At 46.2% G+C, this 14,830-nt stretch overlaps 1 protein-coding gene across 1 annotated transcript in view; it reads left to right on the forward strand.

Annotated features, from left to right (window-relative positions):
* LOC144148447 (hapless 2-like) overlaps window positions 1-14,830 on the forward strand; it is a 151,665-nt gene that overhangs the window by 53,293 nt on the left and 83,542 nt on the right. The window contains exons 12-13 of the mRNA XM_077679984.1: window positions 748-907; window positions 2,869-3,034. Of these exons, the coding sequence (XP_077536110.1) occupies window positions 748-907; window positions 2,869-3,034 (326 nt within the window). The remainder of the gene's footprint in view (window positions 1-747; window positions 908-2,868; window positions 3,035-14,830) is intronic.

Below are 14,830 nucleotides of genomic sequence, written 5' to 3' on the forward strand. Positions count from 1 at the left end.
TGTAAAACACGAGATGCTCGTGGAAACAGAAGCGAAAAGGCGCTGTTTACGGGACAGGCTGCTGGCTTAGACCTATTGACACACGTCGGTGACCTGGCCCCACCAATGTACTATCGGCGTCAAATGAACCGCGAACACGAAAATATGAACCTGAGCGCAAAAATAGCGCGATTTCGTTGCATGCAAGCGAAACTCACGCGTGGCTTAGTTACAAAAACAAAGTTGGGAAAAGGGGCTTTCCAAATATACTAATAGCGTGCCGTTATAAGAACTCTACGAACAGTATTTTTCAATTTTGCACGTTCTGGTTCATATTTTCGTGCACGCGTTTCATTTGTCGCCGATAGTACATAAACGTATTCCGTGAGTTACTCCCGTACAAATTCAGCTGTTGTCTAATAATAAAATTGTATACCCCGTACAAACCTATTAGAAAAGAAAGCTATATAGCACCTATAACCTACCTTGTTATCGTAAAGGGTTTTTGTGTTGTAAATATTTTGTATACTCGTAATTCATTGGGGAAAAAAGAATTTTCTCAAAATTTTCAGAGAAAAAATATCGCATGAATGAAATATCACGTAAAATTTCTGTTTGCTACCTCACCACTATTGGTTTGTTGCAACAGATTACATCTGTGAATTTTTAGAAAAATAAAAGTAATAATTCAAATCATTATATTGAGTAAAGAGGATAAAGTTTTTGTTGGTCGCCTAACTTTCTTATTTCTTTGCTCTGACAAGACAGTGCGGCAACGATAGCCTCTCATGCCACCTGATCAATGAAGACGACGCTGCAAAGGCTGGCCTCTACAAGAGTCGTGCGGCCCGCGCTACTGATGAGCACGACGTCGAGTTGTCCCCAGATAAAATTGTGTTACTTTGCACTGTGGCACTGCTTGCAGCAGGTAACCCAACAGTAGGACTTGCAGATTGATCGGTCCTCCTTTTCGTAATATTCATGAACTCCTGGAGTACTTGTGCATGATCCTTTTCACAAGGAACGGGTATTGTCTAGTCAGTGAGATGTTTGGTGCTTGTATGCTGGACAACTATCCGACAGCTTTGCACATTCAGAAAGCATCGCCTGCTCGTTTTGTGTATTAGCGAACGATTTCTGAAGATTTTCGTGACGTCAGGACCAATCTTGTGCTCTGAGGTTTAAAGACATTTCCAGGTGCTGCGATCTTTATGCACACCCGCATAAGTGGTTTGGCCAACGCTTATTACCAAAACCTCTTTTATCTAAACTTTGTATATACACTGCAATACGTGCCCAAATAGCAGTACATAGCCTTAGCGGTATAGTGGCTTCCGGTTATACCCCTTTGAACGCCTTGCACCAGTCGGACAAAAAATGACGCAACAGTGATCATAGCCGGCGTGTCTCATGTCGACATTGTTGAACGAAAGAAGCAGGAGAGAATTGTGACATTTATTTTTGTACAAGTTGAGACTCAGGTTCCGGAACTCCAATCGAGCAGCAGATCAACCGAACCCAGTCAACTAACCAATATAGTCGAAGCCGTAAGGTAGGAAGAGAACTGAGCTTGCTTGGGTCAGTTTGTTCCCGCTGCTCGAAGTCAATGTAATCTGTATTAAAACACGAACTGTTTACACATTAAGGCAACAATTACATTTCGTATTCGTTCCGTTGCTACTATAAATATTTTGCTATGCCTAGCCAGGCTCACTTAGAACAACGTGGCGGAGTACGATTTTGTTAGTAAATGGAAAAAAATCAGGTACTGTGGATTTGACAGTTGATAGCAGGTTTGGTAATTGTGTGATGCCGGGCTTAGGCGTTCACCTACTTAAGCTTCAGAGAGAACTAGGAAGCATGTTAACCTCATTGACAGAATATTATGTGAAAATAAATGCATGCCACACGTGGATATATTGCACAATTGAAAACTGCCAGGCATGATCACTTTATTGTGCCGCGAATGTATACTGCCACCGTGAAATTTCCAAAAGAACTGCAATAACGCCTCGTCGTTGCTATACTATCTCCCATCTGAAAAACTAATATATTGATCCGCTGTTTTTTTCTTGTTCTTAATCATAATGATTTTTATCTTTTTCGTTTGTATACTTTCTTGGCTTGTCATGGTATTATGGTAAACATGTTTTGCGGTAGATTTCAGCTGGAAACCGAATAAAGGCGAATGGCGGGGAGATTGACAAGACAATAATCCCCTGGTCATCCTCTGAAAGTGTCTCCGTGCGGCTTTAACTTCCACTTTAACAAACTCTTGCAGCCCAAATTAAAGTGCGTTACCGATTTACAGTGACTTTTGCATAAATTGTCCCTGTCACCATTACTTTGTTCTGCGCTGAAAAACTGATAACAAGGATCCCCATCGCCGCTGACCATTGAAGACGCAGCAGTGTAGACGCATTTGCGGTATGACCGAAAGATAGCTAAACCTCAGGAAAGCATCGAAATCTGGACGTCTAAATTAAATATTTCAGGTTGTTACATATAGTATTTCAGACATAAATGTAGAGATATCATATCGCACGGGGAACGAATCCCAATGAAGGCTGTCTACTTGAGTGTGTGTCTTTATCATGTGTGTGCAAATTTCTTCGTTTAATTCAGAGCTCATGAGATCCAAACCTTTGTACCTTAAGCCGCTCGCACCGTTTGCACGAAATGAAATCAATATTTACGTTATTGTGATTGTTCTCTTCTCTAATTTAATCGTTTTTATGCGGTTGCAAAACGTTTTTAAGGGCTACCTGTTGCATCGTGATAATTGGGAATGTTTACGGTGTTCCGGTAATAACGAATGTACCGCAGCGCGGAGCGAGTCGAATGAAAATTATGTCCCACGTTTGTATGTTTTACTTCCTTTTCCCCTAGGCTTCGTGAAAGCTTTCTTGGGCTGCATTGGCTGCAAGTCTATTGGCGAGTGTGGTATACATCCTTGCATCTACAGCAAGCGACGTCTGAAGCGTTACTACGAAAGAGAAATTTCGAAGTACACAGTTCAGCATGACTGCGAAGGATACCCTGTCCACCCAAAGACGTACGATTTTGAGAAAAGTTATCCGTATAGGTTGCAGTGGGATCTTTGTGCGTGCATGCCTTTCAAGAGCTGTAATTTGTACCGGTGATCTTGTAGGCAATAAGGATTCCGCCATTCTTCAGTCAGTGAAGTGTTAATTGCTAAGGTACACCATTTTTGAAATGTGGGGAACACTTCCACTTTTGGGGGCCATTTTTATAAAAGTGGACGCCACATTAGACAAGCTAGGCCATTTAGGTCACTAAAAGTATAAAAATAAATTTCGGATTAAAATTGCGCGGTTATCAAAGGTGAGCACCTTTCCTGGTTTGCTTAAAATAACTTGCAAAACACGCATCATGTCCTCAAAACTTAAACTGCACAGTTCCAAATTTAAAGAGCTGAAGCTTGAGCATAAGCCTTTATGTCCCGGTATTGCTTGGAAAGACTAGGACAAGTTTTCTCGCATTTCTAGCTGATACAGAATTATTTTTGACTGCAACGGCTTGTAAAGCATATATGGCCCTTGATGTTTTTGATCTGATCACACATTGGACTTCTTTTTACGTGTAATACTAGGCGGCCTAGAAGAAAATGCTATATCCCTCCCCAGTAGGACCAATAGGACGCATAAAGGTCATTGATATTTTTTCTTGAAACTAGCGGTGCACAGCACTTCGAAACATGCTTTATAACTGTGTCTAGCAGCAAACAGCAGTCCAAGTAGTTTTGTGTCGCTGCTACCCCCTCAACACCTTTCGAAAAGTTGCGGCAAGAAGGACCAACCAGAAGGCTTTATCATGTGTTCCCACTAGCACGAAAGTTCTCACCAATGTTCATGTGCGCTCCGACATACAAAGCTCCACATAGCTACTTTTCATTTCGTACTAAACGACCGCAAGATACCCTGCAAAACATGTTGAGCTGATGAGCAATCCAGCATGCTTTTTGTTCTTTCGCAAATACTATAAACGAGATTTACGTTTCCGTACCTGTCAAAATCTTGTTCCTGCGTTTTTGCGGCTGCCCCTCTCCATAGTGGCGATTTCCCGTGCAAGCTGGGTGAACTTCCCAAGCATGCATTAAGTCTTAGCCGCCATTACGCACTTGGCTCTATAGCGTCGGGGGGGGGGGGGGGGGCGGGGGGGGGGAGCGGGGGGTAGGGGCCTTTCTGCAAGATCCATTAGACGGGTACCCGTGTTTTCCGCAAGGAATTTAAGATAACGTATGGATGTATATCACGGTATCTAATCCGAACCGAAGCAAACCGAAAACCGGAAAAGACCCTGTTTATATGTTTAAACAAAACCAAAAACCGAACCCTCAGCTTTTGCCGCCTCTGAACCCTAACCGGAACTGAGCCGAACTAATAAATAACAGTTAACGCTTCGCGATGAAACTTTTCGGCATTCCGTGGTTCAAAGCGAGTAGTGAATGTCATTCGTGGTTTGTCTCTTTAACACGCCATGAACTCCTCAATCCATCGGGCACTCCCCTTCAAATGTATGAAAACGCTATAAACTCAACCGGCGGGATCGCGAACTTAGGGAAGACTTGCGCAACAATATTAGTAGAGTGGAAGGCTCTGAACAAAAATTTACAGTCTTGATAGCTTACAGGAGTTTGCAAGCAGCTACTTTGTCAGAGAAAATCGCGAAAAAAAAAGGCACACGTTCGATATCAGGACAGACACACGCAGTGCGATCTTCCGACTACATTTTACCCGCCGCGGTGGCTCGGTGGCTAAGCACGACGAAGCTGGTTCTATTCCCGGCCACAGTGTCCTATTGTGTGATGGTGGCGAAAACCAAAAACGCCCGTGTGTACGAGATTTCAGGGCACGTTAAAGATCCCCTGGTGGTCAAAAAGATGGCTGCGGCTTTGCTCAGCTAATCTTGGATTTGCAAGCAAAAGCCTGGCTTAATCTGCTTGAGTCTTGGTTTCGCTTGGTTAACCATTGTTTTAGCTGTATTGCCGACCAGGTCCCAAAGCCGTTCGGTTCCGTGCACCACTCACAGGAGGCCTGGCGAACGCGGCATTCGACCGTTCCTTTTCGCCAGGCGCGAGACGAGCCACTTTACCAGAAACGACCAGCGCCGCATGCATGGGAGGCTGCCGGGGTGCGTATTCCCAAACCATATCCCGTAGGGGCCCAGGCCGACCACACCCCCTTCAAAGAGCGATGTCACAGCGTGACGTCACTTTCTCTTCGAGCGCGACTTCATGCACCGTGGATTTTTTTTTCTCGTTTTGGGCGGCGGCCGATGGCTTGGCTCCGTGCGTGAAGCGGGGGCTGCGGCGCTGGGGAGCTGACGCACATTTAGTAGAAGTTAAGCCCAACCACATGCAGCGTACTTTCGGCGTTATCTCGCGTGGCGACGCGAGCTGACGCGCGAGCAACGCCGAAAGTCTACGCTCCCCAGATATCGGCGTCAACGCAGCGCAAGAACGCAGCGGAAAGCGGGCCATCTGGCGTACACGAATGCAACCAGTGCAACTTCTCGATCGCGATTGAAACGTGCCAGCAGCGGCAGTGCGTCGCGTCCAGCGCGTTCGAAACCTCGATCGCGATTCACTTCAAAAGCGATTGAAAGTGCCCGTGTCTGCGCGTTGCCGCCGAACGACGCCGACGCTCGCGCAACGCGTGATTTTGCGTCCATGTGGGTAGGACTTTCAACTTTTGTAAAGACAAAGTTTGTTTTGGTCTTTTGTAGTCGCGCTGCTTCGCGGCGGTCGATGGTTTCGCTCCGTGCGTGAGCATGATGTACGCGCTGGGAAGCTTGAAGCAGGAAGTATACCTTTGCATACCTGTTCTCGTGTCTCACTCTCCGCACTCTCTTGCGAGCCTGCAGACGCTCGTCTTCCATGCTGTTCCTAGTTAACCTAGCGCTGGGCGCGGTGCTCTATGTGCGCGCGCAGGCGGACGCTTTTTCACGTACATGTGGTCATTGTTTACGTTCCTGAAAGCGAACACTCTCGATCATTACAGTGAAGACGAAAATGTTTTTTTGATCTTGGGTGGTCTTTTGGATTCCGTACCAAAGCGCAGAACGTTTGCTCCCAATCGGTCGAAAGCACACGCGTACGTCGGTCGCTCATCTGCTGTTAACATCAGCGAGCGTATTGATCCGTTTTTATAACTGTGTAATTACCGTCAAATCTGAACAAAATAAGATAGGATAAGTGAGTAAGTAAGGACAAAATAAGATACGCACTTAGCACAACTTTACTTGCTACTTGATTTAACCTTGATATAATGTACCAACTGCTAGGTATTCATAGTGTGAGCAAATCAAATTTCGGGGCTGCCTTGATACTGAGGGTACCGTCGAACGTCACTTGTAGGTTAAACTGCAAGGCACTCTGGCCCCCTTTGTTTAGCTTGAAAAAGAAAAACAAAGCCGGTGAAACCCTCATTACATAAAAACGAGGTTACGCCAAGATTCGAACCATGGACTTTCGAAACAAAACGCCAGCACACAAGCGCGCAACCGCTCGACCACGCCAAAAGAAAACGCGGGTCCCAAGAATTTGGGACCCTAACAAAGAGTGCCAACAAATATTGTCGAGTGATTTGCTTTGGTCGTGTTTGAGAGATTTGAGCCGTGGTAACTAACTCTTGTTCTTACGCACCCATCTTGGAGCCGAGGGCAGTTATGCTATTACTGCAAGCGATGTAACCACAGCCCCCTTATTTGATTCAAGATAAGCCACCGCAAAACCTCGGTCTTCTCTAAGCAAGCCACGGTAGCAACGAATGGGATGGCATGCGTCGCTACCATTCTGGCGTTGATAAGGCTTGGTCGTCACGCACCAATCTTGCAGCCAAGCCCCATCATGCTAATACTACAAGTGACGTGCCCAGAGCTCCCTTATTTAACTAAAAAAAAAGCTATCGCAAATACCCGATCTCCCCGATGAATACCAAACAAGCAACAAGTGAATGAGCACTTTCGAACCGAAATAGCTTGCAATTTGTCTCAAGGCAGCCGATAACCGCAAGTTAAAAAGAAATTTATTCTCTTCTGCTGAAAGGAATGACCCCAAACCACGAGGAGGACGTAAAACCACTCCGCTGCCTCCAGCTTTCCGCTGCTTTCTCGCGCTGCATCGACGCCGATATCTGGCGAGCGTAGACTTTCGGCGTTGCTCGAGCGGCAGCTCGCGTCGCCACGCGAGATAACGCCGAAAGTACGCTGCATGTGGTTGGGCCTAACTTCTACTAAATGTGCGTCAGCTCCCCAGCGCCGCAGCCCCCGCTTCGCGCACGGAGCGAAGCCATCGGCCGCCGCCCAAAACGAGAAAAAAAAATCCACGGCGCATAAAGTCGCGCTCGAAGAGAAAGTGACGTCACGCTGTGACGTCGCCGCTTGAAGGGGGTGTGGTTGGCCTGGGCCCCTACGGGATATGGTTTGGGAATACCCTGCCGGGGTGCTCGACTGCCTCGGCCGCGCCGACAGCGCGCCGACAGCGGTCCCGGGAAGTAACGTGATGCGGTTCGAGGGGTGTGTCGCCGGGGTTGCGTCCTTGTTAAAAGGTCACCTTTCGCATTCTCCACGAAATCCCTGGACGAAAGTAGTAAAGCTTTGCTTTAAAATATTCCGGAACCTTCCATTACGACTCGCCTCATCGCCTGCGTTACGTCGGCACGTTAAACCCCAAAATCAATCATTTAACCAACCGACTACATTTCATTATGCCCCTATGGGAAACGCGAACACATAAAAGCGATCCAGTGCGGATGCCTACACATAAAAGGGATTAGGCGGGCGGTAATGTACCCTCCAAGAAAGCCAATTTTTTCAGGGTGAGCACAAGCGGCGGCTAGCTGACGCATTTAACTCTGAGTCTTGCAATCGCCACAGCGTCAGTAATGTTTTGCGTAAGCTGAGTCCTGCCACGGAGTACAGTCGTACAGTTTTGCAACATACGTTTACAGCCGCATTTTAAACAATGCGCAGTCAAGAAGCCGCCACTTCCAGATTTAACCTTGTTGTTGTGCTCACTTAACCAGTAATTAAGGCAAAGTCCAGTCTGCCTAATGTATTGCCTTTTATATGAGGGCGAATGCTTCACAATACCCGGTTCGCACAAACAACAAACCTCTTCCGCTGGTGCTTGTTGTTCTTCTCGGCGGTGGGGCGATTGGAGTTCGTCAGTGTACACCGCTTCTTAAGCTTTTGGGGAGACAAGAGGCCACCTCAACATTCGCTTTCTGACTAGCTCCTTCAGAATATTGGCTACACTGTGCATGGTGGAACTGCAAGAACTGTTTGGTGATTGCCGGATTTGACATCACTAGCTGGTTGTTTTCCACTGTTTCTCGCCTCTCTCAAAATCGGTTTTGCTACCGAAACCAGCGAAGACTGGGAATACCCAGCCGATACTTTTGCTCCGCTGATGAATACTTGTGCTAAATAAGTGGCATCAAGACTTCTTTAATGCTTTTGTGAAGCGCAAACTAACTACGGTCCGTCTTACAAGTTTAGAATGGGCAAACGTATAGGGCAAAAGTGAATGGTTGGTTCGCGGTTTATGGGACCAACAGGTTTCGTAATGACTGAAGCAACTAATGAGGAATTTGAAGGGTAAAGCAATGTTGAAACGTGGATAGAGTTTTTTCGCCACCAGAGCAAACGTGTCACAAGGGCTGTCACTCTAAATACGAACAATATCAACGTACCTCACAAGTTTACGAACAGTGCTACACTGCACCAGACTTGAACTTTTATTGTCTATATAGGGTAAACATCATCCTTCGTCCCTCCCCAAGAATGGAAGGGATGCAGGAGCCGATACCCACATCCCTGTTATGCAAATAGCATTTTCTCTCCCGTTGGATAAAAGTAGAGTTAAGATGAACTGTAAAAGCTCTAAACAAGCATTACATACCGACATCGTTCTACAAGGGAACAAGGCCGAACTCGTCGATACTTGTACCGATACAGGAAAGCATATTTTAATGCGGTAAAGAGTAATAAAGGTCCTTAATGTCAATTGGAAATGCTTGAAGATGCTATTCCGGATCTCATTTCAAGACATTACAGGGTCCGAGTTCCTAACAAGAAAGGGGCTTCGGATAGATGAAAGTCCGCGCTTGCCGTTAAAAATATGGCAAAAGGCTTTGTCATGCAGTATTCTATGAAGGGATCTCATAGACCTAAAAGGTGGAGTATAGCCTCCAAAAACATGGCAAAAGGCTTTGACAAGAATCATATTCTGAATCAATCAGCTGGAGCGTGATATCGGGCTTATGCGTTCCGGCACTAAAGAAAACCTGAAGGTCGCCTTGTCTACTCTTTGCAATACATTTGCGGAGCTTTTGGAGGTTAAGCCTCGAAGAGCACTATTGCTTGGCTTGCGCTTTTACTTCAGACAGGGACACATCATTGGGGCAGCTTAAACAGCACTAAGAGCTTCCAGAGATTTCGCGTTAAAATTTCCTTCTTGGAACACACCAAAGCCCCCTTTTTTTTCCGTATGAAGAACGCAAAACAAATTGTCCCTGAGTGCAAAGGCTTCCGGTTTGTTCGGCATGCCACGCCATCAGTTTTTTTTTAGCTTTTACATTTTTACATTAATTACATTTTTACCACAGGGGAGAGTGAATGATTTTTTCCAAAAGAGTGGTGTCTGCATCGGTTCCAGCATCACTCCCGTCATTAGCGACCAGCTTTTAGCCACTTTAGAGCATTAAATTTTAAGCCACGTGCGGCGTAACCCTGTGTTTAAAGATTGCACGTACAATGGTGCCTGTTTAATAATTTAGTGCCCTTATGACCTATTTCCTTTGTGGCTACAAAAGCATTGTCGGCATTTGAACAGCGCTTAATTCCCCTTCGAGAAACAGTTAGGTTGCCAGGTGAAGGGTCAATCCGGTTTATTTATCTCGGCCTTATCATCTGGATTAGCCACACTGGTTTGTCCTATGAACTGTGAGCCAACGCGCTAATTTTGCAGTATACGTCTGCCAAGTCTAATCTTTAAAAGAAGGCTGTCACCAGTGTTTGCTTGGCAGGAAAGGAACTCTTGCAGCCACGTTCTGGGCGCAAGCTGTTTGGAGCAACGTAAATATCAATCCTCGTCATATTATCAGAAGCTTGTGCTCGTGCAGGTAGCGGCACGGATTTTGAGAGGCCAGCCTCAGCGCATTACTAACGCCTGCTGGTGTAACATCGGGTAATAGCCCAAAAGTTGGCGTAGTACTCTAACTACACAAGTTAGCGAATAATCAGAAGAAGATAGAAGGGAAGGCGAATGCTAAATTGGCTTTTTTGCCTCCCAATAGGCTTGAGAAGCTGTGTGAACTGACGTACTCAAATCGCTCCGAACTCGAGATGGCCAACAACAGCCACCGAAAGAGTGTTGTTGCTTGTACAGATGGGGTAGTGTCGAGTTTCCCGCTTTCATTTAAAAGCAATACATTGGGGCGACCGGGAGTTGCCTAAATGACCCGTTTAGGAACAGGATAATAACGTTGAATTTGGCATAGGTGATTTCTTCACTGTACATTGTTGAGAGTGCGGCTGGAAACCTCTCGTTTACAGATACACGATTGTATGGCGTGGCAGAACGCAGCTTATGCGATAAATTACGGAGGCTGAGGCGATTTCAACATTGGGAGGTATGGCAGCTCGCCGTCGCTAGCGCTCACAAATAATTGCCTCTCGTGGCTTTCGGATCCCTTGGTGTTTAATCATTTTTAGACATGCACGTGCGCAGTGGATCCTTGTTATGTTTATAGTTTTGGCACAGTGGCACCATAAAATGCATTTGTAAGTTTGCGCTGTGTGTTTCTGTCCTGATTTCTTCCGTGTCTTCCGTTTTGCGCAAAAATTTGTAATTATTGGGCGCCATCGGTGCACAAAACGTATCAATAGATACTTCGCGCTTCCCTCATTGGGACAGTTCCGCCGCCATCAGACTGTGAGGTTGCTTCACTGTTCGCAGGCTGAGGTTGAAACCCTAAATATGCCTAGTTGAAGGACATGAAACTCTTCGAATTTTGGCTTGGTGGTACCTTATCTTAAGGATGAAAAGGACCGCGCGACGGATGAGCGTAGGATGAGCAGGCCTGCGCTGACTACCGAAACCACGTTGCTTTATTGGTTCGAGGCATCGCCTTTGTATAAGCCAGGCGAAATATCTGCAGCAACAGCCATTCAAGCGATATCGATCTAAAGCATACAACTGTCAAACAGGAGGGCGGGGCAATGCTACATATTCCGCGTCAATTTCAAATTCCAGAGATTGTATTAATATCAATTGAGTCGTGTAGCCAAAATTTGGAACGACATGTCCGAGGTCACCGATTGCCTTTGGAATCTTTCATACCAAAGTCTTTTGTACCGGAAAAGCCACTCATCACAACAGTTGCAACGCCCTCTTGAGAGTTCGCGCGTGTGTGGGTGGGTGTGCGTCCGCCTTACGAGGAAGTTTGTTTGTAGATCGTTTTGGTATACTGTAGAAGGATAGCAAGCCGGATACAGAAGGTTCCGCACTCCGCGTCCGGTGCTAATTGTCTGCTGCGTCATCCTACAAGCTTCGCTGGGATTCCTAAATGGACTCTGGAAACAAAGCGAAATCATCTCTGGTTTCAGATAACTGGCCTTTCGTTACTCGCCCATCCGCAATATGGCCTCAAGAACGTGTTCTAATGAAATACAGAAAAATTATCGTGAAACATTTTGAAATTTTCTGCCGCACAATGTCAGGAGTCATGTAATTGGGTCATAACTGAAAAAAAGTTTATTTGCGTGTTCATGGGAGGTTGTGGCCATTACTGCACCAGGGTGCCCAATCCTGCTCTGCTTAAGAATTGCGTTACCGGCAGTGGTCGTCGGTGTCAGGCCGCACCCCAAGCCTCATTATGAAATTTCATTTACACGCTTTTTTTTATTCCCGTGGGAACTGTCCGGCATCGCGATTCGAACCATGGTCCTTTTTCACGCGAGGCGTGCAGAAGGACCTGTTACCCTGAGGGATCCACTAAGGGTAACAGAGTGGATCCCTAGAGAAGCAAGCGTGGCCGGGGGCCCAGAAAGTTGTATGGCCAGATGAGATCGGTAAGTTTGAGGGGATAAATTGGTCGCAGTTAGCACAGGACCGGATTAATTGGAGAACAAGGGGAGAGGCCTTTGCTATGGAGTGGGCGTAGATAAGCTGGTGATGATGGTGATGATGATGATGCAAAATGTTAGCCGCGTGTTAGTTCCTCGTTAGCATGCAAGTGGTGCAATAAAACATAACAGGCACCAACCTATTCCAGTTTTTCCTCAGGCGGTGGCTTTATGTAGTCCGCAGAATGATGTCACGACTGGGCTAAATTGTGCCTGGTGTGCCTTGCTCAATTGTTTAACGGTGATTCAAATTGCCCCACCTTTATCGACAAACGCTCAGTTTGAATGTGCACAAATTGTATTTGGCTATTACGGCGACTTTAAAGTACAAAACGCTTTCTCGCACTCACCCAGTACACTTTAAACCAGGTAACAAGCCCAAGATTACGTACCGGATTGCGAACCGGTTCAAGGCGTGATTTGGTCGCACAGTGACTGAATCAGAATAAAATAAATTTACCCTGACCGAACTGCAGCCAAACCGATATTTTTTTAGATGCGACGCATCTCATGGTCGGGGCTATGTCCCTCCCTTGTCGTTGTTGCGCCGTCAACACCCCCACTGCGCATGCTCGGCTTGCTGAACGCCCGGTGGTATCTTACCCTTTAATGCCTCCTGGAGCGACAGTGTTGCCGGTGTCTTCCTGGGCCGGCACGAGACGAGCACGCTTCACGCGCCTTCGACGTTTCGTCGTGGTCGGCAGCGGCGTGCGTCGGCGAGTCTCGGCGGTCCGTGATTACAAGCAGCCCACAACCATCCAGGAAACGTGCCTCGACCTAATCTTCAGCAACTTTAGGGTTCATTCACTACAACAGCCCTTGACTTTACATTTCACAGACCGTAAGGCGGTCATAATCGAAGCGGAACGCCAATCATAGCTCGACGTCACCTACGTTGAACATAATGATGATAATGCTTAAAAAAAGACAAACTCATATCACGTATAACGTCTCTCTCTGTCTCTCTCTCTCTCTTTAATGCCTCTCCACTTCAACACCCCTCATCCCCTCCAATAAAATTACACCAGCTTCCCGTATTGGAACCCTGAGTAGTGTGCGAAATGGCCGTGGGGTCAACGCAATTTCCCATTTCGTAGTTCCGGTAAGGGAAAAGTGTCGGAGTTACCATAGAAACCAAACGGTAAATATAACGGCAGTTGCGTACCTCTACCTAATGGAAAGGATGAACTGAAAACTAATGAGCATTTGACTCGACCCCATAGCTGCTTCTCATACTACTCAAGGTTCCCCTACGGGAAGATGGTGTAATTTTTTTTGTTCGACACGCTGCTATGTATAAAACATCACCTTGATATTCCTCCTATCAAACCGCATAGACCAGTTTGTTTTCGCGTACGTTCTCGTCTTGCTACTTGATATAAATTGTCAATTTTTGTTGACTTCCAGTTTCAGGGCTCATCAGCCATTTTGTTATCGAATATGTTCTCCTTCTGAGTAGGTTTCGCCCATATTTAATCTCCTTCATGGCACTTTTATCTGGAACGTCTTGCTGGTATGCTTGCACCCAATCTTAGATAGTATAGGTTCCAAGAAATCTGCTTTACTATTACGGTATTTCTTTACGTAGCAAATTAATGTTTCCTAACACTTCTGTAAACTTGTTTAGAACGTGTCGAAGTTTCTTTCCGTTACGTAAACATCAGAAGGGCGCATTGATCGCATTAAACTTTTTTCGTTGGATCTGTAGGTTGCTCAAGAATAACCGACTGTGTGGTTCGAATTATGCAACAAGGCATTTATAACAACAGCTATTTCACAAAGTTTCCTTAAAAACTTGAATATTGATCATTATAGGTATATTGTTTACCTCTTCGAAAATTTTATTACAAAGGCAGAAAGGCTTCGGGGCGTCGTTCACACCGGTTTAACAATACCTTCCCTAGCTCAAACTTATGAGTGACTAAGCCTTGTGCCTGGTTCAGAAGCATTAATTGACCGCACTCCTTCGAAAATTTTGTAGCAGACGAAGTCGTCGAAAAAAAATGAAGGAAGCTCACTATAATTCACAAGAATGAAGGTGGCGAAGCCGTACGCAAAAGCAGCGTTTTTCCTCTTGATCGCCTCACGGCGTTGTCTAAGCGCCGCTGCTGTACGAGGGACACTGGATGTTCAGCTTTCTCTATCGCACAAGGTTCTGCTCCGCAGGTGGCACTCCTTCGTGGCACGCTCTTACAGCCTACCTGCTCCACGTCCCGCACACGCCTCTTCTTTCTTCTCGCCTATCACTCCCAGTTATCGGGCCGCTGTTCCGTGCCGGGCGCTTGCGGAAGGCAGAGCCTTTTGGCGGAAGGGGGTGTGGTCTGACCTCTACCACTCAAGGGCAAAATTAGTCACCCCGCGAAAACGTCCTAAGGGAGCGTAATGTAGCTTGCGCTACCATAATAAGTACCTCAAAAAGTTCTCATTTGTGCGCAGATGGGCGGGTACCAACCAAACGTGTTGAATATTGCCTGTGTAGGGGGGGCGAATTCTTTTGCACAAATGGTCCCCCTAGGCAGACGCCCCTCTATTAAAAGCTTTTTGATTGTAAACCTCTGATTTTACGCCATTCCAACTAGGTAAAATGTTCAAGTCTTAGAAGGCACACCTGGTTGTAATAAATGATCGCCGAAGTTTACATCTTAGTTTTCGTCAAAACGAGTGTTGTCGCGTTTGGTAATTAACCTGTGCCCGTGAG

This window comes from Haemaphysalis longicornis, unplaced genomic scaffold (genome assembly GCF_048455015.1).
Source record: "Haemaphysalis longicornis isolate Haplotype H1 unplaced genomic scaffold, Haemaphysalis longicornis Haplotype H1 scaffold_8, whole genome shotgun sequence".
Taxonomy (NCBI): domain Eukaryota; kingdom Metazoa; phylum Arthropoda; class Arachnida; order Ixodida; family Ixodidae; genus Haemaphysalis; species Haemaphysalis longicornis.